Here is a 25637-nt window from a genome sequence, read left to right as displayed (position 1 = left end):
CTTTAGATTTAAATGTTTACAATGATAAGTCTTAAACAGTTAGGACACACTTACTTCCTGTCCCCCAACACTTCATTTTGTTAACAAATAGACCACATCAGAAAACTTTTATAATAATGTGCTATAAAAAACAAAACTGTTCTTTTTAAAAAGCTTTTAATGAACCATAACAAACACACAGAATTAAAATGAAAAACCTGAAATTTAGAGTCACACTGAACATGGCAAGTTTCCCTGGTGCTGCAGACACTTCAAAGGTGTTTGGACACCTGTTATTTTTCGATCTAGGTGCAATTGACAACAGGTACAGTTAAGATTTGCTGTGAAACAGTGCAGGTGTAGTCTAGCTCTACCAGGATAGCACATCCATAGGTGCAAGGTGATTTTCTCTGTCTAAAAGCACAGAGAAAATCTAATACATGAGGAATGGAAGACAGGAAAGAACTAAAGAAAGGCATCAACTAAGCTTTGGGACCAATGTCTTTGTGCAAAGAGGAAGACAACAAACATTGCCAGTCCTTTAGTGAAACTTGTGCTCACAGTCCAACACCATGCAAATTGTTCCCCAGAGAATACCAGAACTGGCTGACATGCCATTCTCTTCACAAATGAGAAGAAGTTCACATATTTCTTAGGGAAAGATGACCGCCAGCCATCTGCTCAAAGTGTTCTTCTTCCCTTTATCATCTTTCCTTTTATCTTAAAGGCAGCTGTTGAATTAAATATAAACATAAAGAGACAAATGACTGCTTAAAAAAGAAGTGAGAATCATTTTAAACAGGAATAATAATGATGATGTAGTAAAAATGATAAGAATTAACACTGAAAAACTACATGGAGGGAACACTGAAGGAAAAACTTATTATCAAGACTCACTACATCCATCCATCCATCCATCCATCTTCATCCGCTTTATCCGAGGCCGGGTCGCGGGGGCAGCAGCCTAAGCAAAGAGGCCCAGACCTCCCTCTCCCCAGCCACCTCCTCCAGCTTATCCGGGGGAACACCAAGGCGTTCCCAGGCCAGCCGAGAGATATAATCTCTCCAGCGTGTCCTGGGTCTGCCCCGGGGCCTCCTCCCGGTGGGACATGCCTGGAACACCTCACCCAGGAGGCGCCCAGGGGGCATCCTTGTCAGATGCCCAAACCACCTCAGCTGGCTCCTTTCGATGTGGAGCAGCAGCGGCTCTACTCTGAGCCCCTCCCGGATGGCCGAACTTCTCACCCTATCTCTAAGGGAGAGGCCAGCCACCCTTCGGAGGAAGCTCATTTCCGCCGCTTGTATCCGCGATCTCGTTCTTTCGGTCACTACCCACAGCTCGTGGCCATAGGTGAGGGTAGGGACGTAGATCGACCGGTAAATTGAGAGCTTCGCTTTTACACTCAGCTCCCTCTTCACCACGACGGACCGGTGCAGCGTCCGCATTACTGCAGCTGCAGCCCCAATCCGTCTGTCGATCTCCGGCTCCCTTCTCCCATCACTCGCGAACAAGACCCCGAGATACTTGAACTCCTCCACTTGGGGCAGGAACTCATCCCCGACCCGGAGTGGGCACTCCACCCTTTTCCGGCTGAGAACCATGGCCTCAGATTTGGAGGTGCTGATCCTCATTCCTGCTCCTTCACACTCGGCTGCGAACCGCTCCAGTGCGAGCTGGAGGCCCTCACCCGATGAAGCCAACAGAACCACATCATCCGCAAAAATCAGAGATGAGATCCTGAGGCCACCAAAGCGAAAGCCCTCCGCCACTTGGCTGCGCCTAGAAATCCTGTCCATAAAAATTATGAACAGAACCGGTGACAAAGGGCAGCCCTGGCGGAGCCCATCACCCACCGGGAACGAGTCCGACTTATTGCCGGCAATGCGAACCAAGCTCTTACAACGGTTGTATAGGGATCGAATGGCCCATAGCAATGGGCCAGACACCCCATACTCCCGCAACACCTCCCACAGGACACCCCGAGGGACACGGTCGAATGCCTTCTCCAAGTCCACAAAACACATGTAGACTGGTTGGGCAAACTCCCATGCACCCTCAAGTATCCTCGAAAAGATGAAGAGCTGGTCGAGTGTTCCGCAACCAGGACGAAAACCGCATTGTTCCTCCTGTATCCGAGGTTCGACTAGCGGACGAACTCTCCTTTCCAGCACCCTGGCATAGACTTTCCCGGGGAGGCTGAGGAGTGTGATCCCCCTGTAGTTGGAACACACCCTCCGGTCCCCCTTCTTAAAGATGGGGACCACCACCCCGGTCTGCCAGTCCAGGGGTACTGCCCCTGATCTCCACGCAACATTGCAGAGGCGTGTCAACAAAGACAGCCCTACAACGTCCAGAGCTTTCAGGAACTCGGGGTGGACCTCATCAACACCAGGGGCTCTGCCACCAAGAAGTTGTTTAACTGCCTCAGTGACCTCGCCCCCGGAAATTGGCGGGTCATTCCCCTCATCCCCAGACTCTGCTTCCTCCTCGGAAGACACGTCAGTGGGATTAAGGAGGTCCTCGAAGTATTCCTTCCACCGCCTGACAATTTTCCCAGTCGACGTCAGCAGCGCTCCGCCAGCACTATACACAGTGCAGGTAGAGCACCGCTTTCCCCTCCTGAGACGCCTGACGGTTTGCCAGAATCTCTTCGAGGCAGTCCGAAAGTCTTTTTCCATGGCCTCTCCGAACTCCTCCCACACCCGAGTTTTTGCTTCAGCCACTGCCCGAGCCGCATTCCGCTTGGCCTGTCGATACCCGTCAGCTGCCTCCGGAGTCCCACAGGCTAACCAAGCCCGATAGGACTCCTTCTTCAGCCTGGTGGCTCCCTTCACCTCTGGTGTCCACCATTTGGTTCGGGGATTACCACCACGGCAGGCACCAACCACCCTGCGGCCGCAGCTCAATGCAGCAGCTTCGGCAATGGCGACGCTGAACATGGTCCATTCGGACTCGATGTCCCCCGCCTCCCTCGGAATGCTGTTGAAGCTCTGCCGGAGGTGTGCGTTGAAGATCTCGCGGACTGGGGCCTCTGCTAGTCGTTCCCAGCACACCCTCACTACGCGTTTAGGTGTACCAGGTCTGTCCAGCGTCCTCCCCCGCCACCTGATCCAACTCACCACCAGGTGGTGATCGGTTGACAGCTCAGCCCCTCTCTTTACCCGAGTGTCCAGAACATATGGTCGCAGGTCTGGTGATACAATTACAAAATCGATCATCGACCTACGGCCTAGAGCGTCCTGGTGCCACGTGCACTTATGGACACTCTTATGTTCGAACAAGGTGTTCGTTATGGCCAAACCGTGATTAGCACAGAAGTCCAATAATAAAGCACCGCTCGGGTACACTACTCACTACATGGTGTATATAAAACCTTTTAGGGTTTTCACTGAAACACCACAGCCATGACAAGTGTCTGAACATACTTAAAATGCTTTTCACTTACCCTTGACACCAACAAGTAAAATAACGAATCTGCAGAGAGAAAGAAAAAAAAGTCTGTGTGAGTGCAGGGGACACTTGAATACATACAGCTGTCTAACGCCAAAGAAGCATGTGTACTGAATGCTAGCTATTGTAAAAGCTGCAACCTTTTACAACCTTTTACCTTTTGCTATTGCAAAGCTTTTGGTGATAGCGTTTGCATGCTATTGGTGATTGGTACTGCTATTACTTATTGCTTTGATAGACTGATTATGGTCATTCTCTCCATATAAAATAAAGAAACGGAATGGGTTTGTGTTTCTTCAGGTCCAAGCTCTACACATCACGAACCAGAGAAGATACAATTGAAGACAACAAAAAAAAAAGAAAAATAAATAAATAAATGAAATAAGTGAAATAAAAATTGAGCGAGAAATTTAGTGTCCAGGGGTTGGCGCTCTTCATTCAGTTTTCAGTGGAAAAAAACACACAGGCTGAAGTTGCCAGTTCAGTCATTTTCCCGCTGAACTGACTGTGCTGCTTCTTGCCGCCGGGTTCTCTCCCTTTTGGTGCATTTTGTCACACAGCCATGGCAACCCTTAGAGTCAAACACTATCCCCGGAAGTTTCCTAGAACTGGCAACAAATTAAATAGAGGAGAGAGAAAAATGAGCTTCTTACTTCTTTTCGGTGGAGGTTCATGCCTCGCTGCGCTGCAAGTCTCATTTCATGTACTGACTTTGGAAAACGCAGAAGTGAGGTTTTTTTTATCTTTTTTTTCTTTTTACTTACGCTCCATATATGAAGTTTATCAATCTTCCCGCGCCTTGAAATTTTATATTTTATATAACATACGGGAAAGTGAACAAAAGGTGACTATCTCTTATATGACATCGAATCTAAAGTTAATGCGATAAAAGGCTTGGCTCAGTGTTACACTCATTTATTCTGTTCAGTTCAAACGTGTGAGACGCAGTCACCCCACCACAGGTAAGGCTTTTGAATCTACCTGCAGCTGAGGAGGATAATCAGCTGATTTCATAATCAATGAAGTGTGTGGATCAAGATGAGTTTTCAGTATCAAATACCCCCCAGGTCCCGGCTTCTAAACTGTGATTATTTCCTGTTTTCCTTGTTTTTTGTTTGTCTTTGTGAAATTAACTAATTTGAATTTTATTTCTTGTTCTTGACTCTGTGTGAGAATATCACTGTGGAAAAAAATTAAGAGAGATTTTTTGTTATTCCTCCAGTGTTTTATAGATATGTTAGATCCAAAAATCTAACATAAAGATGAATCCAGATTTTCAAAATTAATTAGCTTGTGCAACTCCTGCATAGCTCACAGGGCATTCGTGCCATTCCTGCCACACCCAGCTTCAGTCACCCAGGCTGGTCCCACCTCCATCCCCACCTTAGTATATTGTTCCACCGGATAAACCTGTCAACTAGTACATTTACTCAAGCATTTCTCCTACTTCCTCATCTTGACTCAGGGGAACATATTTTAAAATCGGTATTTTCAACTTGAAAACTAAGAATAAATCTGAACCTAAATTGTTGTAATTATGATGCACAAATTTCGGCCTTTTACTTTAGGTACTTTACCTAACCTAACCATTCACTAGTTTAAAGACCAGGAGGATCCACAAAAGTTGGGGGGAAAACGCAGATAACTGGCAACGGTGCATTAGAGCCGGTGCCAGATCAAACATGTGGATCGATCTCCTATGGTTAACCTTTGGGGAAAGAAGACAGCAGCCAAAAGTAGCTTTAAATGTATGTTCGTGCTAATTTCTTTTATAGTGTAATATTTCTAAATTTACTCACAATGATTTAAATACTTCTTCATCCGCTAGACGAGAGTGTAAAACTTCCCGTGGCTATTTCCTTTGTCTCATTTCTCAAATGACAGTAAAAGTCGTCAAAGTAATATGTGAAATTCTTCACAGCCTTGTGTTATCTCTCATTCTTTGCATTTTGCAGATGTTTAGTTTATCTTTATATTTCCGTCTGCAGTCTCACCAGTTGCTGATTGTGTTTGTAGTCAAAACAGATGATTTAATCTTTCATTCTAACAGGTTCCCTCACAGTGTCGCAATTGTGTGTATATATGTAAGGCCTTCATGCTACATGCTGTCACCATCTATAATGCATGATATCACTCTGGGAGAGAAGCATCTGCCAGATGTTATTGTCATCACTTTAATCATCGGGCATTTTTAAAAAATTTCACAAATAAAGTATTTCTCATTTACCAAAAAAATCCCAAACCCAAAAAGTTTAGTCTTTTTGGTTGTCTGTGAAGTCCCACAGGCATCACGTCATGAGCGTTGTAAAGCGTGTTTACGGAGCTTGAGTGTGTCAAGTCACAGCAGGTTGTTAACCTGTAGTAGCATGCTCAGATGGTTTACAGATGTAACAACTATGCATGACAAATAGGAGTGTGAATGTGTGCGCAAAGTCAAGACCACATATTACAGGAATATGCGGAAGAGTGAGTGTAAGGTCATTTCCTTCTTCATTGAAGAAAAGAGCATTAGGTGTAAGGTTGGCCAAACAGGAGTGACAGGATGATCCGTAAATTACAGCGTGGTTTCGTTACTGTCTATTCCTCACATCCAATGCAAATACAAGTGCTGGTTTTCTTTACAAAGTAGATTCAGATATGACGAATATTTGTACAAAAGAGCAGCCGGTTAACCAAAGAAGAGTGATGGAGTGGGCATTCAAATATGACCGGTCTTTTAAGTAATTAAAATAAGGAAAACAAGTCAAGACTTTAGAGTCATACCTTATTAGAAACCCTGTCATTCCAATAAGGTATGTAATCGTATTGGCCAACCGGACTGGCACAATTCAGAACCTTGTCATTGATCTCAATGATTTAATCATCAGATGAAGCTGTCATTTATCAGCAACCTACACTCGTAGTTTTGACCCCCTCACACAGCCGCTAAGGGTTTTGGCTCAACCTCCTATGTTATTGCACATCAACACCTATTTGTCATAATCATTTAACCATGACCTATAATATATATGTATAAAAGTTCCCGAAGGTATTTAAATATAACCTAATAATAATGTTCCACCTTCTTCTTGGCCTTAGAAAAATGTTTCTGTACATCCTCGGGCTGGTGGCTGTTTGGTTCGTTTATCGCTGGTACAGAGAAACCAAAAGAGTCTCCAACAAGGAGGACAAGTATGTGTACATCACAGGTTGCGACTCCGGGTTTGGTAATCTCCTGGCGAGACACCTGGACAAGCTGGGCTTCCGCGTGATTGCAGGCTGTTACACCGGGAAGGGTGAGGATGAGCTGAAGAAGGTCTCCTCCGACAAACTGACCACCATCCACCTGGACGTCACCGACTCTGAGAGTGTGAGCAAAGTGGCAGCTTTCATCAAGACTCTGGTTGGACAGAAGGGTGAGTGGCTCAGTGTAAAGTCTCCCCTTTTTAACTGATGAACTTAAATGTCAAATATTTTGATTACGTCGCTGTTAAGGCAATTCATCTGTTTTCACAGTCATTTCTTTAATTTTATCACAAAAGTAGTCCATCACAGTAATTTTTAATTGCTTTAGACAGGCGTGAGTAGAATAAATATACGAAGGAAAGAATTATTCAGTATTGTTTTCTTGAATAAAATGTGAACAAGACTGAAACTCAATGTAAAGGCCTTCCTTTTTCACAGTGAGGACTGTGTCAGTCTGTATACTCCTATCTGTTGTCAGTATAGTCAATAACCCAGCTACCCACCCACCCACTCACTCTGTTAATTCCAGCATGAAGGAAAATAAAACAAACCCTGAACAACTGAACTGTAAGAACAATGAAGCGAAGACAACATCTCATTATGTTAGTGTTTTTATTCATCTTTAGGCATGAAAAAAAATATTTTTAAACTTCATTTTTTTTAAAACGTGTACTTTTCAAATAATTTTTTACATGTCAATTTAGGTGGACAACATATGTTTTGACTTGTGATTTGACAAACAAATAAATAATATACACTGTGTGTTGTATTTATGTGCAAGTATACCATCAACGCTGACACAAAGACAAGAAAACAGCCTCTGAATAGCTGTCCACTGTAGTGACCACTATGCGTAAAAGGGTTAATGTATTTAATGACTCAGTGTTTGGATTTGTAGTGTGCCTGCAGGAAGAGCCAGCCTGTTTAACTCATTTCCAGTCATTTTAGGGTTTGGGGCTTATTTTAATGGTTGATGGCCGCCCCTCCCTGAGCCTGATTCTGCCGGAGGTTTCTTCCTGTTAAAATGGAGTTTTTCCTTCCCCCGTCACCAAAGTGCTTGCTCATAGGGGGTCATAAGATTGTTGGGTTTTTCTCTGCATGTATTATTGTAGGGTCTACCTTACAATATAAAGTGCCTTGAGGCGACTGTTGTTGTGATTTGGCGCTATATAAATAAAATTGTTTTCATTTCCCAGGTCTGATATTCAATTCAATTCAAAGTTCTGAGCCCAATTTTTAAACTGGCTTTGAGAAGTTAATGTTATGGAGTGGAAAGTGAGACTATTTTGGTAGGGGGAAAAAGTCATGTTAGGCAGAATATGCAGGATGTATCTGCAAATCATTTGACTTGATTGTAGTAGATGCTTAGCTGGTCATATCAGTGATTTTCAAAGTGTGGATTTATGGAGTCTAGATTAGAAACCGGCAGAGCATGTTTATCACTTTAAAGTGGGCCTACATGACATAAAATGAGAAGCAAATACAGTGTTTTTAAGAGTGGTTTGCTATGATTTCACAATCAGTCTGGGTTAATGACCCAGAAAAAATATCTCCCAGCAATAACACAAAGATTTTAAAAAGTTACGACATTTGAGTTTTCCCAAGGGCCACAGTTGGGGGATATTTTTAACATCTACTCTCTCCAACAGCAGTTTGTAAGGAGATAAAGTTACATTGAGTATAAATTAGTTAATCTTACTGTTCCAGCCCTCAACAACAGTCCCAATTCTCATGTGGCCCTGTTTTTATGGTCTACTATATTTCAACGTTAATGATTATAACACGCAGTCCAAAGCAGGGATTTGTGTGTCAGTACTGTGGCTCTCATTGTGCTTCTTGTTGTTGGGTTTGTGTTACTTCAGGCCTCTGGGCCGTCGTGAACAACGCTGGAATCTCAGTGCCGTCCGGTCCCAACGACTGGCTCACCATAGAAGATTTCAAGCCTATGATAGCGGTCAATCTGCTCGGTGTCATCGACGTGACCCTGAGTGTCCTCCCCCTCATCAAGAAGGCCAAAGGCAGGGTGATAAACATCGCTAGTGTGTGTGGTCGAATCAGCCCATTCGGCGGACCTTACTGTGTGTCCAAGTATGGAGTGGAGTCCTTCAATGACAGCCTCCGGTGAGAGCACATCTGACTTTTCAAGCCTGTACATGCGTACCCTGTGAGTCTGCTGACTTGCAGCATCTCATTTTGTGTTTCAGTATCAACATGGCACCATTTGGAGTCAAGGTGTTATGCATTGAGCCCGGGTTCTTTAAAACAAACGTGACTGACACGGCTTTGTTGAAGAATAACTTGATGAAACTCTGGGAAAGATTACCTCAGGAAGTGAAAGATGACTACGGGCATGGTTTCTTGGACACAAGTGAGATGCTTTATTTTATTTAACAGATAAGACTTGCTCGGATGCATTATGTTTTCAAGCTGTTCATCCATTGCACTCATTTCCACCTTCAGCCTGACATTGTATCTACTTTAATCTCTTCATTTCATGTGACTGTGCAGAATCAATATGCAGCAGACAAGATTTCGTGCACCAGAAGCTTTCTGGACTCTTTTCAGCTGCATTAATCTTGCCTATGATCCCGACTGATGATCATTAGTCCTTTAATTGAATTGAATCATTTTTACAGAACTCATGTGTGAAACATTTCTCTTTTTAGTGCTTGAGCAGTTGGACGAGAGGTACAGGCAGATTGTAGACGGGGACCTGATGAAGGTGGTCGGCTGTATGGAGCACGCCATCTCTGCCCTTTATCCACGCACTCGCTACTCCCCCGGATGGGACGCCAAGTTCCTCTGGTTGCCGATGTCGTACATGCCGAGCTGGCTCTCAGACACGTATTTAATTAAAAGTAAACCCAGACCCAAAATATCTGTGCTGTAGTTTCTGTCACGTCAGTCAGTGAAGGATTTTGGGCTAATCTGAAGATTATATGCGCGTGTGTTTATTTTCTTACGATAATTATGACTCTAGGCATTATTACATCTATTTAATTGATTAATAGAGCTGCTCTCAGAAGAGTACATGTCAGGTAACGAAGAAACCGTTGAGCACTGACAATTAACTTTGTGTCAAGTCATGTAATAATCTTGAATGCTGTGTCATCTCACCTTTGTTAGTAAAGCAAAAAATCCTAACATGTATTCGTCCTACATATCGAAGACTGTGTAACCTATAGTCAGAGATGTGCTTTCTCAATTGATTTCAGTTGAAAGGGGAGTGCTGTTATCAAAACCAGGGCTCATGCACCCTGACTGTATTACACAACCCCAAGCATGTAACCTTTTAGACCCTCCTGTTATATCGGACTTTGACTTTGCAGACTTGTTACATAACTTCACCTTCATCACCAGGTTTTGATTTAGAAAGCACCTTTCAGTTAATTTATATTCCCAGGGGTGAAGCAGCAGAAACGCCTAAAGCTGTAACCATGGTATGTTTGTATTATTTTTATGATTATTATTTGTTCTACTATTATACATTTAGTGGTGCTTAAATTTGTGCTGTTTGGCTCTTGTACCCATTGTGATCACCTAGCTCAGCTAACGTCTGGATAAGTTATTGCCTGTTTATCTATTTTACACTAAGTTAATTAACAGACTTGACAGGAGTGGCTCGATTGAAACCTCTTGTTATTTTTGTATGGTTTTTTTTTTGTTTTGTTTTGTTTTTTGTTACATTTTACTTTCAGTAGATGGCCTAATGAGATCTGATGCCATCTGGTGGATGAATGAAAATTGTCATGTTGTTTTTAAAAATCTGTTTACCCATAGTTTAGTTTCTAACATGCAGATAGTTTGACTTTGAGTTTTCAGAGGGTTAATGAAACACAATTGGTGCACAAATCAAATAAAATGTATTGAGAAAATGCCCAAAATCGTACACATTTATTTCCAACTACATACTTCCTATTCCTGCATGTTCGTGTGAGAAACAAAGAGAGGACTGGATTAAGATCTTTTAATAAAATCTCTCACACCACAATGTAAAAAAACATTGGTACCAGCGAATAATTCTTTCATTTTATTGTTCAAGTATATTGCTGAGTGTCTATGAAAAGTAAGGATCCAGTCTTTTGTAAGTCTTTTATAATCATGAGGTCTAAGCAGCATTTTCCTGTAGTTTGAGCTAACAGATGTCAGATAAATGGGCTGTAGTTTTAGTGCTTATCAGCTCAGTTTGAGTTCTCAAAGCACTCTCTCACTTCAAGATTCATTCACTCACATATATACACTTTTTTAATGCATAACATTCATGCACACACATCAGGGGCAAGTCAGGATTTAGTATCTTGCCCAACGATACTCCAGCATGCGGACCAGGAGAGCTAAGGATCAAACCACCAGCCTCCTGATTAATAGATGAACTGCTGTACCTCCTGAGCCACACCCGCTCCCTCATATATTCCCCTCTCGAATGAGTTCTAGGATAACATAATGTTACCATCTGAAATCTGGTAAAAGCAGAAGTAAAAAGTAACACATGACAGGTCAGTAAACCTGTGATCACAAATATACTGATTAAATCTTCAAAAGTTGATTGATGGCAAAAGATGTACCCTTAGGCCCCCTCCTCGATTCAGAGATGGTCTTTCCCTTTTCACGTAAATGGCCTCCTTGACTCCACGCTCAAACCAGCGTTCCTCCCTGTCCAGGATGTGTACATCCTCATCCTTGAAAGAGTGTCCACTAGCCTGTAGGTGTAACTAGACTGCAGAGTCTTGGCCTGACGAGGTAGCTCTTCTGTGTTGTGCCATCCGCTTCGCCAGAGGTTGTTTGGTTTCCCCGATGTATAAATCCTGGCACTTAACAGCGTACACTATGTTACTCTGTTTGTGTCGGGGGACCCGGTCCTTCGGGTGGACCAATTTTTGGCGCAGTGTGTTTTGGGGTTTAAAAACCACAGAAACCCAGTGTTTAGAAAAAATGCGTCTCAGCTGCTCCGATACTCCTGACACATATGGGATCACTACAGGTTTTCGCTTGGGCAGCGGTTGTCCTTCTCTCCTGGATCGGCTGGAGCTTTCTTTAGGTGCCTTTCCAGCTTTTCAGTCATTATGCAAATGTACTGTTTATAAGATGGGGAAACCTGCAGTCAGCTGAGACTGAAGAAGTCACTTGGATGAGTGACGAAATGTTTCTCCCACAAAACGCTACGTACAGATGAACAGAATCAATTTTTGGAGATTTACTTACCTGGATGATTGAGAATGCATCAAGACATACTGATTAAATGTATTCAGTTTAACCTTCCAGCTTTCAGACCTGTGAGGGTAGATGCCAATTTTCTGTTTGGGTGAACTGAACTTCATTTGGGGACATATTAATCAGGTGTGGCCACATTTTCTTAGATCTCGGTCTGTTCTACTCAATACTGGGTTAAGGGCTCACTTAGTTGTGAATGGCTTTAAAAGCTATGTAATTCTGCCATAACCAGTTGAGCCACAAGGGGGAGCTGCAGCTAAATAATAGCAGTGGCGCCCTGGTTTAATAATCTGGTTACAGGCTTTAACACTGAGACAAGTTTTAAATCTTTTATTTATTAAGTGTTAAATTGCTTTATTCTTCAATGTCCAGAACTTTCATGTGATGCTCTGCTTTATGAAAAATAAAACGAGGCTAAACAAACATTAAGAGGCCGTGTGTATAATTCAGGTTTTATTACTGCTGCTTAAATGTTTTGAAATGCATCCCAAGTCTCTCCCCCCAGGCATTTACAGACCGTCTAGCAGCTTATTTGGCAGGGGTAAGACGATTTCTCTGTTTTTGTATAAATTAATTACTTTATCCAGTGATTAAAATAAAGTAGAGGATGGCATTATGAATGTGTGAAGTCTTTCATTTTAGTTGTAATTTTTGTGTCTTAGGTAATCCTGTCACACCTGGCCCTAACGTGTGTTTTCCTTCTGGCCACGCTCGCTGCGGTCCGCTGGTACATCAGAGATTCCTACAAGGTTGATGGTTTCAGCCAGAAACATGTGCTCATCACAGGCTGTGACAGCGGCTTTGGGAATCTTCTGGCCAAACAGCTGGACCGAAAAGGTTTCCAAGTCATGGCCGCCTGCCTCACAGAGAAAGGTGCTGCAGACTTGGCAGCGGCTGCCTCCCCCAGACTGAAGGCCTTCCTGCTGGATGTTACGGACAGCGCGAGCATCAGGAAGGCGGTGGAGTCTGTGAGCAGAGAGGTCGGAGAGCGAGGTGAGCCGGGCGGACAGCAGGGGGTGCACACTGATAGGGTGCCAGTCAGAGTGAAGCACTGGGAGAGATAAAGCCAAGCTGGTCCATCCCGTCATCAACCCATCATCCTCCTACTGATACGTGTAACACATCCTGCAGGAGGGAGAAACCTGCTTCTGACATAAATCAAGACTGTCTGACTACCAACTGTGGGACAGCATGTGCTGAAAACAAATGTTATCACTGATGTGCAAAAAGTAATTCCATCATTTGATTTTATCTATGAAAAAGATTTTTACTGGGGAAAAAAAAAACCCAAAGGTGGCAAATGTGTAAAACAAATGCCATAGATCAGTTTGTCAGGCCCATGCTCTATGTAAGTGGCTCCTAACCTTTTTATCTTATAGATAATTAGAAAAGAACCCATATGTCTGTTTTCACCTGCTTCTCAGATGTTCAGTGTGTCAATGACAGATTTTCACCACATAGATGTCCAAATTTGATTGGTTTTAGAAGCCCAAGGGCCAAAACACCCTCTTGATTTTGGCCCTTGAAAGAAATTTTACATAAATTGGAAAAAAATACTATTTTGTATGCAAAAGATATTCAAAGTCATCTCTGCAATGAGTCTACTCCAGCAAAATAGGAATTATAGACCTGGCTTTATCCAACATTCAGATGCATATTAGCACACATAAAAGGAAGTTTCATGGCATACTTACAAAATGCCTACAGAAAAGGATACAAACCAAAATCTGGCCAACCTGTGTATGTGGAGCATCTCATACTCTTCTCTAGGGTTGAACATAGATAACAGATTGATCAGCTTTCACTGAAACCTTGCACAGCAGGTCAGTGTGTGACATCTGCAGATCCAGAGAAGCATCTGCACGGGCTGTAAGCAGTTTAATCTGTCAAGATTACAAAGCAAAAGATTTAAAAGATGAAGGTCATGAGCTGTTTTCTGGTGGTCGTTATTCTGTATCCTGCAGGTCTGTGGGGTCTGGTGAATAATGCTGGAAGATCGACACCCATCGGCCCAACAGAATGGATGAAGTTAGAGGATTTCACAAAGGTTTTGGATGTGAATCTAATAGGAGTGATTGACGTAACCCTCCAGTTTCTGCCTCTCTTAAAGAAAGCTCGGGGCAGAGTGGTGAATGTAGCCAGTATTCTGGGACGACTGTCTCTCACTGGTGGAGGATACTGCCTGTCCAAATGGGGAGTGGAAGCCTTTTCTGACAGCCTCAGGTATGAACTTGTGGTTAAAAACATACTGCTGAGGTGTTTGTTTTTTTTTAAGTCATAATTTAAAAAATAAATAAAAAAGGATTAACACTTGGGTAGGCAAGATGGTTTTGGTGACATTGGACCAATAAAATCATGTGAGTGTCCTGATGCTTTGGTAACTCCACACTACAGTTAGTTACGCATCTTTTAAGGGGAGATCAGGAGACTACTATAAAGCGATGTTAGCAGTAGTTGAAAGGGCTGAAATCTTCAATTCACTTTTATTCAGTTTTATTTATATAATATCAAATCATCTCAATGCACCTCATAATCCCCCAAAATACAGAGAAAACGCAAACAATAAGAAGCCCCCTATGAGCAAGTACTTGGCGACAGTGGGAAGGAGAAACTCATTTTTAACAGGAAGAAACCTCCAGCAGAACCAGGCTCTAAGAAACACTTCCAAATCTTTTGAATTCATGCCTAAGATCATATACAGAAGCATCCCTAAATAATATTCTGCTGCAGAAAGATACACAATGCATTGTTGGAGACGCAAGTTCTTTTGTGTGAATGCCCAGCGGTCTGTAGGAGTCTGTTTTTTTGGACCTTTTGTTATTGGTTGTTATTTGTGAATGAGTTAATGGATATTTGTTATTTTCAAATAACAAATATTTGATATTTGTTAATGGACCTTTTGTCCAAAAATGGACCCATGGACCTCTGCCTATAAAAAAAAATACATACACATAAAAATACACATAAGAATATAGTAAAGCAGAAATGACATCTACCACAGTCTAATGAAAGTATCAAAGGATTGAAAATACTCGCATATTAACTATGCCGCAGCATAGTACTGATGGAGAAGTGCTCAGTAAAATTCTTTCACTTGCTTTAAAGAGACACGTTGTCTGCTTTGTCTGACCAGGAGGGACATGCAGCCCTTTGGTATTAATGTGAGCATCATCGAGCCCGGTTTCTTCAAGACTAACGTGACCCGCATTGATCTTATTGACGCTGACCTGAGGAGGCTGTGGTCCCGCCTCCCTCAAGATGTGAAAGATTCATATGGAGCTACATACTTTGATGAGTGTGAGTAAAAGCGCACTTTGTTTAAATCAGCTACAGATCAGCTAAGCAGATGCTCTGTAAGATCACTTTTATCTGATTATTGATCTATCAGATGTGAAAGTTCAGACCTTCTCCATGGGACTCTTGTGCAGTCCGGATATCTCTAAGGTGACGAGGTGCATGGAGCACGCGCTGACCGCTCGCTTCCCACGCACACGTTACGCAGCAGGCTGGGACGCAAAGCTTTTCTGGATCCCTTTGTCCTACCTCCCTTCATTCGTTGCAGACTTTATAGTCAATGTGATTCTCCCTTCTCCTAAACAAAAGATGTAAATAGCAGACAGCCTTAACCATCGCTGTAAAAGTTTGTATGACTGTGTCATTACTTCTCTCCTGTGTATATGTTGACCATGTTCACCCTAAGCTAAAGCTGATTGAGATTTTCCCACACACCATCTCTAGGGGTTAGAGAAGATAATTCAAAAAAGAGAAAACAGTAGCTCAAATAACCACTTGTTAAAACCAAGATATACAGAAGAGCATCTCTGAACACACAACACATCAAACACTGAAGGAGATGAGCTGGAGCAGCAGATGACCCCACCGGGTCCCGTTTCCATCGGTTAAGAAGAGGAAGCAAAATTAAACAATACAAGACTGGCCTGTTGAGTCTTGATTTCTGCTGTGACATTCAGTTAATCGGATCAGAATACGACATAATTAATATGAAATCGTGGATCCGTCCTGTCTTGTATCAGTGTTTCATGGTGGAGGTGGTGGTGCAATGGTGTGGATCTAAAGGACCTAAAGTGTGCCAAGAAAATATATTTGCACACATATTTAAACTCATATATTTGAAATTGTTTAAACACCACAACCTATGGTGGCGACTTCCAGCAGGATAACACTCATTTAGGATGTGGTGAAAGGGGAGATTCACACCATTAATGTGCAACTGACAAATCTGCAGCAACTGTGTGATGCTATCATGTCAATAAGAACCAAAATCTCTGTGGAACTTTTCCAGCATCTTGCTGAATCTGTGCTGTGAAGAATTAAGGCAGCTCTCAAGGGAGAAAGGGGTAAACATGGATGAACATGACCCTAAATCTTTGTCTTCCTCTATGCATTTGTGTGGTGTCCAAGGCGTAGCCCCTAGACCTCCCTAAGATCTAGAAAATAGATGGACCGTAACAATAAAGTGAAGAAAAAGAGACCACGTTACAAAATAAGAAATTTATTCATGCACATCTCAGCAGCAGAAATTGAATCCATTTGGACATTTCCTCACAGATAACATTTTTTTTATTTGTCCTCATTATGATACAACATAGATCAATCTGTAAAGAACTTATTAGAAAATGTCTACATCTGTATTCTTGGGTTGTATATTGCTCTTTAAGATGATCAACTACATATCCACGCAATAGACTTGGGCACATTCAAGTACTGTTCCAAACTAATTTGGCCATTATTCATTTCAGTAATATCACTAAAAAACAATCGTGTCAATTCAAAAGTCGCAAAGGTGATGTAAGGTAAAAATGAGTTTGATTAAGAAGGATAAAAGTATGCTTTGCACACGTATTTAAGCCTATGCATCTGTTTATATTGGAGCACATACTGAAGAGATATAAAATCGAATCTGTCTTGCTTCAATTAAGCTGTGAAATGAGGTATATATTCAGTGGTGAAACAGATATTATTACCCATCGCATTTCTCCAATTTCCTTTGATCATTTTGTACATTCACAATGCAGCTCGCCTTTTATATGTGTTATTTTCTTCACGCCGAACTATTTAGGATCTATTCCAGAATATTTCTGAAAAAAAATCTTACTGTCCAAATTTACAAATATACAACATATTTATTAACATTTCTATCAGCAGCTTCAGTGCAAAGATATACATATCGTACATCAGGATAAAGAAACAAAAAACATTAACACAAAATTGGCATAAGAAATGTCAGAAGGCATAGTCACGGAAGACGTTTTTCTTTGTTCTATAGAAATGTACTTCTCTCCTAAAACGATTTGAGTTTTGTACACAGGCTGCATAAAAAAATAAATTCTGTGCAAAGTGTGTTTCATTTTTCGATTCCCGTCCGCGAGAGAGGGGTTATACGTCACTGTCCTCTTTAACGAGGTTGGCCGTGTCTTTGAAGCTGTCCTCGGTAGGCGAGAAGGTGTTGGGGCGATCCCTCTTCTGAGGTTTGGCAGGGGGGGCAAATGGAGATGGCTCAGGGGCAGACGAGTCCCCGCTGCTTCCTACGGGCTTTTCATCCCTCATCTGTAAAACAGCACAGATGGTAAAAAAGAGAAGCCCCTCCCCAACCCAGCTTTCTGTTTAATTTCTGATATCTTGGCCGGACATACCTCTGAATATGAAGGGTTTTCAAATGTGGTGCTTGGCTTTAATTTTCGTTTGAATAAGCTCCACTTTGACTCCTGCAAACAAAACACAGTCACTGAAGTGGCTCCATGCACGAGTGCTTTAAAAGTATTTAAAGTCGATTTCTTTTGACTTTGTGCACGTATGATATTCACATGGACAGGTTGGGTGCTGACGGTAGACGTGTTCACCACGCCTACGCTCGGGTCTCCACGGTAAGTCGGGTTTACAAAGTTGTTCTCCTGCTGATCACCGCTCACATTCACAGTCACCTGTTTGAAAGCAAAAATGTAGCAGTTTATGATTATAAATCAGATTAATTAAAGGTTCATAAAACACAATCTAAAAAAATACACAGCGATGTCTTTGTGGTTTGTTTTTTCCTCCTTTGTGTAACATAATTGAGGCACCAGATTAGTGTTATTTTGGCAGCACAGGATCTCCAGTAGTTCCTCTTTATATTGTTCATTTATATTTCATAATAAATGTATACACTTTGTATAATAGTCATAAGGAGATACTAACCCAGCCTCAGAGGGTCAAGGCTTAATGTGGTGGGATGTAAGTATATTATCTGCTTCTATTTTATTGTTAATTTGTGAACCTCTTTCTTTTTTATTTATTATTTTATTTGGTTGTTAGTCAAAATGATTTTAGAGCCAACTTCAATGCCTATTCATTTTCTTTAATTAATTTTTACAAGCTGTGTAGGTTTGAAAGTCCCTGCTCTAACCTGTAAAGTGCAAAAGATATTCATTTGTGAGTACCTGCGTGGCATGAATAACAGCAGGGTCCCCAGACACATGACCAGTGGCATACAGCGGGTTCTCAAATGTAATCGGCTGCCTCCCAGGCTCCATGGCAAAATGATCATCCTATGGGGATATTATAATGGTGAGATTGTTGATATAGTCATTACTGAACTTTTAAATATTTGTTAAGCTCTCAAACAAGCACTTCTTGAAGTGGTACGCGAACATGTTCAAAAACGCTGATTGTATACTTTTAGTGATCCTGGAAATGATTAGCTGCTTGCATGCATTTATCCAAGACTCACCATCTGCATGCCTGTGTCAATGAATGACACTCCAATGTGTGAGGGTCCGAGATCCACATTGTCACCCGACCGAAACGTCACCCCATTCCCAGTGTCAGCGGATTTCACCAAGCTGCTGAGGCTGAACAAAAACAAAACACAAACACCTGAACTTTGGTCTGAAATCTATACCGTGAGCTCCATCACAGTTTTAACTGAAAAAAACTGAACTGAAAAGAAGTGGTAGAAACCTGGGTAGTTTGGGCATGGAAGGGATGAAAGAGCCTGTTCGTTTGTAGTTGAGGAAAACTCCAACAGCCAAACCTCCAGTAATCAGGATGATAATGACTGCCAATAAAACAGCCACAGCTAAAGGAAAAAGGGGGGTAAATATGCAGATTCATGATACAGGACATTCGCAGTGAGATGCAGATCATTAACGCGACTAATAACATTTTGCTGACAAGCCCATTAGTGTTTGTGACTTTTAGCAGACCTGTTAGTTTATGTTAAACATTGGTCAAACTGATGTGTTAATTAGCTAGCTATTAAAAACTCTGCGATTTCATCCACTCAACAAATTCTGCAAATGCTGAGCCAGAATGTTCCCACCTTAAAATTTTAGGCAAATATGCGGTAAATAAATGTGACTTCTTCCTGATATAGGATATAGGATACAGGACTGATGCTGATATTTGGTGATTTAAAAAGCAGCCAATATTTATGTGTAGTTGTTTATGAGCCCTTACTAAGATAATATGACAATGCAGTTTATAAATAAACTTCTTTACATTTCTCAAAAAGTCGCAGATTACTCTTTGCGATCTGCTCAGATCAGCTGGTTGTTGCTCATCGCTTTCCAAACAGTGAGTTAGCGACAAAAGTCGCAGAGTGCCCTCTGGTGGACAAACTATACCACGTCAACACTCGTAACGTAGTTAAATCAGAATCAGAATACTTTATTAATCCCTAAGGAAATTGAAAGGTCCCATCTCTTCTTTAAATATTTCTTCTTTCTAATGCCAATAACAATATAGTGGCAAATAGCTGCTACTGGCTAACATTAACACTGGGTCTAGTTTCAATACTAAGACATTAAAAAATGTTAGTAAGCTTATAAGTAAATGACCATACCTGTTCCTGCTGGGGCACCCCTCGACTTTCCCATCTCACAGTAGCTGCCCACATAGCCATAAGGACATCTGCACAAATACATGATCAAATGCGATAGCAATCTTTTTTGAGGAAAACCTCACTGGTAAAACAACCTGAAGTGTGCTGGAAAATTCCAAAGATGACGGCGATGGGTAAAAATGGCCGCGGCGCATGAACTCACTTGCACTTGGGCAGGCCCCCTTCATCAGTGTAGCAGGTTCCACCATTCATGCATCTACATGCAAGCGGCATTGTAACAGGAGCCTCAATGGCTGCAGGAGCAAAAGCCAGGCGTACCAGAGAGTCAACAACAATGAAACAATATCACAGCACAGTCTCTCAAAACCACACAGGAACAGCCAAGCACGAGTGAAGGATGGATGTATTGATGCGAAACCCCAGCTTACGTGAGGGTGCAGACAGTACATGCACTGCGGTTGTTGTTATTTACCTGCGTCACATTCGTTGGAGTCAAACTCCACCGGAGAGGAGCCTTGCGGGCAGGCACAGGTGTATCCACCAGGTCGAAGAAGACACAGGTGACTGCACACATTCTTACAAGGGTTGGACACTGAAGATATCAGAGAGCGAAAGCAACACAGTGAGCAAAATAAAAGTATTTTGGGAAATATCTTAAGCTGGCAACACATTTCAAGACATATTACCACTTCACTAGTCCTCATCTACAAGAGAAAACACTTAAAACTAAACCCTTTACAATTACATTGGTCCCTCTGTCTGTGCTTAACTACATAAAAATAAGTTTAATGTATTGTGCTTCCTGCCTGAAAATTAACAAATTGCAAAGATTTGGTCTCACTCTGTGACTTCAAATGATTTCTAAAGAAACTCAATTTATCTGGATTTCAGTTTTATACTCGCAAGTATGCCTATTGTCAGTGAGGGTTTGGCTTTTTCAAGCTTTATATTAGTATTCTTGGACTGTTTGCCTTTATTTATTTGATAGAACAGCATAGATTAGACAGAAAAGTGGGGAGCGATCATGTGGGGGATAACACGCGCTGCAATACTACCACACCCGAAAGCCATTGCCTGCTGTTTCTTGGTTGTTATAGGAGGGTCGCCAGCTAATGCGGGTCACCTGTGTCTTGCAGGCTATAAAAGCTGGCCCAGATAAACTTATTGGTGATCGTTATGTCTTGGTTTGATTATGTTTAATAAATGATTTTATATTTAAGTCAACTTCTTGTGCAGACTCCTTCCTGGCCACCTACTCTGATCCAGTTTGTGACAAATGGGAGCTCATTCAGGATCTTTAGGTCCATTAATAAGCTTAAAATTGAATCTGTATTGTGGCTAACTTAACTTGTGGCTTGCTAAATGCTCAGCTGAGTTGAACTGCTTTTCGAGTACAGCCTGAAGTTGTTCTGGTATTTAACATTGTGACTAATATCTTAGGGATAGCCACGTAAGATAATAGTTTGGATTGGTTACATTAGTTTATTTATTCTGTGGTTAATGTAGGAAGAGAGCAGTAAAAGTTTCTATCTCAAATTTAAATCCAGGCCGCTGAAGAATTAAAGCATGTGCTAACATACTTAGCCAGGTCAGCCAAGCTAGCACCCAGCCCTACGTGCTTCTTGTGTAGCTTTGCATGATTCACAGTCAGAGTTGTGAGTTTAAGATTTGGGATATCCCCCCTGATGTCCTTTAGATCATTTCTGCCACTCATAAAAATGTTTTTGTTCATAAGCAAAACATTTCTAGATGTAGAAAAAAAATTACAACATTTAGAGTCTCTTGGAGTTTTTTTCATACTGTTTGAAATAGGTTTGAAATTCTGTTCAAAGAATGAATGAAAGAGAACTTAAACTATCAATGTTGAATCCAATAGTCTCTGAATGCCAACACTTCACTTAGACTAGTAAGTGAATGAAAGTAACCATGACTTTAATGGCATCAATAGTAAGTTGCATGTAATTACACTAACATTCTTAATATCCAACAGAAGAGTAAAACCTTTACAATTGTTACATAATTGACATGATATATATTAGATAAATGAGTTCTGACCTGACTGATTGTGTCGGTGCTCCTGGTAAATTCGGATTTGTGTCAGCCAAGGGTTTATGGTTAGAACTTTGACTTTGTTTCTTCTCCCGAACTTGTTTATCCTCCACACTTCACCTTTGTCTTTTGTTGTCCAGTACACATGTCCCTCAAAGACATCCAGACTGTAGGGATGTCCAATGTCTGGGAAAAGTAAGAAAGAACACAAACTATAACTTACGCTGAATCTGTCAGGGTTTTATCTGTTTAAATGGTTTCTGCAGATATCAGTGCACTGACCTCCTGATATGACGATTCTCCTGTCTGTGCCATCAGGCTTCATGGATTCAATTATGTTTTCTTTGGAGTCACACCAATAGATTCTGTTTCCATTCAGATAGTCCACAGTCAAACCAGTAGGCCAGCCCAGGTCCTCCTCCTGTACCAACACCTGTCTGTGCTGACCGTCCATCCATGCGGACTCTATCCTGGGGTTCCTGCCCCAGTCTGTCCAGTACATCATCCTGTCCGGAAGCAGTCACAGAAATAACCCATTATTTCCCCAAACACTTTAAGCTTAAATCTTTATGAACAAATGTTGTACACATCCTCATACCCGAGTGATGGGTTCACAACAATGGCAGCTGGCTGGTTGAGATCTGTGTGGATTAACCACTTCCTGTACCGCCCATCAAGTTTAGCCACTTCAATTCGATTGGTCCCAGCATCCGTCCAGTAAATGTGCCTGTGAACAGTGATTTAAAATACTGAGTAGAGATTATCTACAGCATAAAAGTAAAGCCTCATTCCTGATTAATTACCTGCCAACCCAGTCCACAGCAATACCATCAGGATTGGCAATGTAGCGCAGATTCAGGTCCACTTCTTTCACCGGGTTGTTGCCGTAATCATTGAATGTGGTCATATAGGCACGTTTGATAGAGCCAAACTGAGATCCCTGACCCAGAACTGTCCAGTACACAATACCTGCACAACAGAGGAAAACCTATTTTACTCATATACTCTGCATGCCACAATATTTTAAAGCTATACCGTAGCAGTCTTACTCAGGCCTTGACCATCTGGATCCCACAGGTAGTCTAAGGCTTGGATGTGCTCGGTGTTGTCTACATAGTCTGAATACTGCTCAGAGGACAGGTTATACCGACGAATGCGAACGTTGTCTGGCAAAAGCATCACTGGCGGGTTTCCTATACAGACAGTGAGGTGTTGTAAACGAGGTTGGGAATCATAAGAATTAAACTAAAAGGTTTATAAAGAGCATTATCCTTTACCTTGAGCAGCACACTCAGTCCCATGGGGCTCGCCATAAGAAAGAAAGCCGTCAGCACAGAAACACTCATAGCTGCCCTTTGTGTTTTTGCAGTCCTGTGGACACGTCCCATACACCTCACACTCATTCACATCTGAAGAACAACAAAAGACAACACAAACTGAATGCTATAAAACACATCTGTGGGAGTGTAACTAGTTTTAATACACCACTGACTAACGTGTGTGTTGTTTACCTTCACAGTTGTGTCGTTCTGTTGATTTGGGCTTATATCCAGGTCTGCAGGAGCAGAGGAACCCTCCTCCTGTCAGGTCTGTACAGTTGTGTTCACAGATGTTGGCACTACATGAGTGCCCACTGGTTTGGTCTGAGAAAAGTGGATTTAATGAAAACATGCTCTGAATGTAAAGCTGGACACTCACAAATGTTAACTTTGTGTTAACCATTATATCATGCAGTCACTTTTTCTTACCAAGTCAAGAAAAGTGAAGTTAAAATATGTATTCTGTCACAGTCCCAGAGTTTGGGGTTTGATTTCTACATTTACTTTTTCTAGTAGTACGTTGTCATTTTTGGGATTCAGCATTTGGATTCATGTTCCCACTGTTGTAGTGTGATGAGCTTCAGTTTTATAGTCTAAGTTCTACTTCTTGTCTGGTTTTATGGAGCTGTGGATGGCTGATCCTTGATTTACTTATTTTTGTGACTTGCGTTACTTCTCATCTCCGCTTCCCTTTTCGGCCCACTCTGTTTAAATAGTCCTGCCTCCCTCTTTGTCCTTATGACATAATTTTTCTACCTCCTCTACTTTTTCCATTTTATGTTCAGTCATGTTTCTTTCAGCTATGTTTACTTCTATGTTCTGGAGTGTTTAGTGGAGGTTTCAGACTTAAAGAGCTACGTTTTGTTGTGAGGTCAGCCTGTAGTGTCCTGCATCTGGATCAGTCTGTTTGCCAACACTGTTCAACAGCCCCCAAACTACAATGAGAAATCAGACAGCTCCTGCTACATATATATTCATATGTTGAATCTGTTTACATGTACGGTACTGGATTAAGTCAGTTTAGATTAGCAATTTAAGTTTTTTTTTGTACTTATTTAACCACTCTGACTCTGTTACTAATTTGCTCTTTGCTGATATTACTTACGACAGCCAAGTTCATCGGATTGATCTCCACAGTCGTCATAATCATCACAGGCGTACTGAAGAGGGATACACTGTCCGTTACTGCATTTGTACTCATCATCTGTACAAGGTCCATGCGTTGGCTTTTGACCTAAAAGAGGAGAAACATGGTGATTCTCAACAGAAGCTGTAAAGATATTCAGCTCTGTTCAAGTATAGTAGTAAAGAGTAAAAAATGTGTACTTACAGTTTTCCTGCCTCTCATCAGAGCCGTCACCGCAGTCATCGACTGAGTTACAGAGCTCGTGGCTGTAGATGCAGCGGTTATTGTCACAGTGAAAACGAAACGGAGCCTCACATTGGATGTCCACTGTGGACGAACAGAGTAAACCTACTTTAGCAGATTCAACCATTCAAATGAGCAGCACGCTGTACAAAAAGTGTGGGAATCATGAGTTAGCGTGTTGTTAGATTTGGCTTTGTGTGCGGTGGACTTGAGGGACTGTGGGTGTTTTAATAACTTCTTACAGCAGAGATGAAGCTCCTCGTCTGAGTTGTCTCCGCAGTCATTGTCTCCATCACATTTCCAGTGAGGCGGGACACAAATGTGGTTCTTGCATTCAAACATGAATTGGGGGCAGTATGTGCCATTGGGATAGCGGGTTGCTGAAAGTCAGAAGCAGTCTATTAAACTAAATCTGTGACTTTCACACAAGAAAATCAATAACCAAACTCACAATCATCTCTCCTAATGACGCCTCAACAATCAGGAAGCAAATATAAAGAATCCAGTTATGTTATCAAAGAGTGGACACAGAAAACCAAATGATGAGAGACACTCACGGCATGACGTCTCATCCGTGTAGTCCAGACAATCAGCATTCCCATCGCATTTGAAACGTTCAGCGATACAGTGTCCACTGCCGCACTGGAAGTAGCCAGGATGACAGGTCCGCAACTCTGCAAATAGGGAATAGCATCGTCAGGTGACAACAGCTAAACTGCATATAGCAGGTTCATCATCTACACAGTTTCTAGACTGATCAACCTCATAGTTAACCTATAGGTTACATCTACAAACAGCCTTAAATGATTAGTCAAGTTATAAAGCTCAGCCTTAATGATGCAGTTACAATGCATAACCTAAATGTGTGGATGAGGCAAAAACAGCGGCATTAGGTCCTGAATTTAAAACACTTAATACTTATTAGTTAATGTGTATTTGAGACATTTTACGAGTTTTTAAGGAACCCCTGACAACCTTTTATTTCACACATATATTCATCAAGAATAAGTTTCTAAAGCAACGACCTGTCTGTCCAACGCTCACTGTAGAAACTCTCATTTGTAGCAGACTGAATAAACTCTTTTTGAAAAACGGACTGTTGGTGGTCCCGTCTGTCTGTGCTTCAAAACTGAAGGTTTTATTGCTTCTTTGTTTAGTGCGGCCCTCTGTTACTCACAAACAGGCCGACCCTGA

General features: G+C 41.8%; 2 protein-coding genes across 5 annotated transcripts in view; one reads left to right on the top strand and one right to left on the bottom strand.

The window, feature by feature from the left end:
- Positions 1–4029: 4029 nt before the first annotated feature.
- dhrs9 (dehydrogenase/reductase (SDR family) member 9) lies at positions 4030–17227 on the top strand. 4 transcript variants are annotated; one of them, XM_087830236.1, is made up of 9 exons: positions 4030–4157; positions 6509–6825; positions 8518–8776; positions 8860–9023; positions 9361–9377; positions 12529–12859; positions 13831–14089; positions 15000–15163; positions 15255–17227. In XM_087830236.1, exons 2-9 carry the CDS (start codon positions 6513–6515, stop codon positions 15473–15475), a joined length of 1728 nt encoding a protein of 575 aa, XP_087686362.1. In that variant the 5' UTR covers positions 4030–4157; positions 6509–6512; the 3' UTR covers positions 15476–17227. The 4 variants fall into 4 exon arrangements, with proteins under 4 accessions (XP_087686362.1, XP_006788571.1, XP_087686363.1 ...); XM_087830237.1 differs by lacking the exons at positions 12529–12859; positions 13831–14089; positions 15000–15163; positions 15255–17227 and adding an exon at positions 4359–4392 and having other exon boundaries at positions 4076–4157; positions 9322–10463; XM_006788508.3 differs by lacking the exons at positions 12529–12859; positions 13831–14089; positions 15000–15163; positions 15255–17227 and having other exon boundaries at positions 9322–10463.
- The window catches only part of lrp2a (low density lipoprotein receptor-related protein 2a), a 52791-nt gene continuing 43525 nt past the window's right edge, over positions 16372–25637 (bottom strand). The window contains exons 61-80 of the mRNA XM_006788505.3: positions 25001–25117; positions 24686–24823; positions 24405–24527; positions 24180–24308; positions 23267–23398; positions 23033–23164; positions 22805–22948; positions 22559–22724; positions 22354–22482; positions 22038–22261; positions 21762–21941; positions 20179–20298; positions 19909–19999; positions 19707–19774; positions 18824–18941; positions 18594–18714; positions 18304–18411; positions 17692–17808; positions 17521–17592; positions 16372–17434 (exon numbers count right to left, since the gene is read on the bottom strand). Coding sequence (XP_006788568.2) covers positions 17264–17434; positions 17521–17592; positions 17692–17808; positions 18304–18411; positions 18594–18714; positions 18824–18941; positions 19707–19774; positions 19909–19999; positions 20179–20298; positions 21762–21941; positions 22038–22261; positions 22354–22482; positions 22559–22724; positions 22805–22948; positions 23033–23164; positions 23267–23398; positions 24180–24308; positions 24405–24527; positions 24686–24823; positions 25001–25117 — 2600 coding nt within the window. The 3' untranslated portion in view covers positions 16372–17263. The remainder of the gene's footprint in view (positions 17435–17520; positions 17593–17691; positions 17809–18303; positions 18412–18593; positions 18715–18823; positions 18942–19706; positions 19775–19908; positions 20000–20178; positions 20299–21761; positions 21942–22037; positions 22262–22353; positions 22483–22558; positions 22725–22804; positions 22949–23032; positions 23165–23266; positions 23399–24179; positions 24309–24404; positions 24528–24685; positions 24824–25000; positions 25118–25637) is intronic.

This window comes from Neolamprologus brichardi, chromosome 16, assembly GCF_056152115.1.
Source record: "Neolamprologus brichardi isolate AB-2024 chromosome 16, ASM5615211v1, whole genome shotgun sequence".
Taxonomy (NCBI): Eukaryota; Metazoa; Chordata; class Actinopteri; order Cichliformes; family Cichlidae; genus Neolamprologus; species Neolamprologus brichardi.
This window is presented reverse-complemented; position numbering and strand designations above follow the sequence as displayed.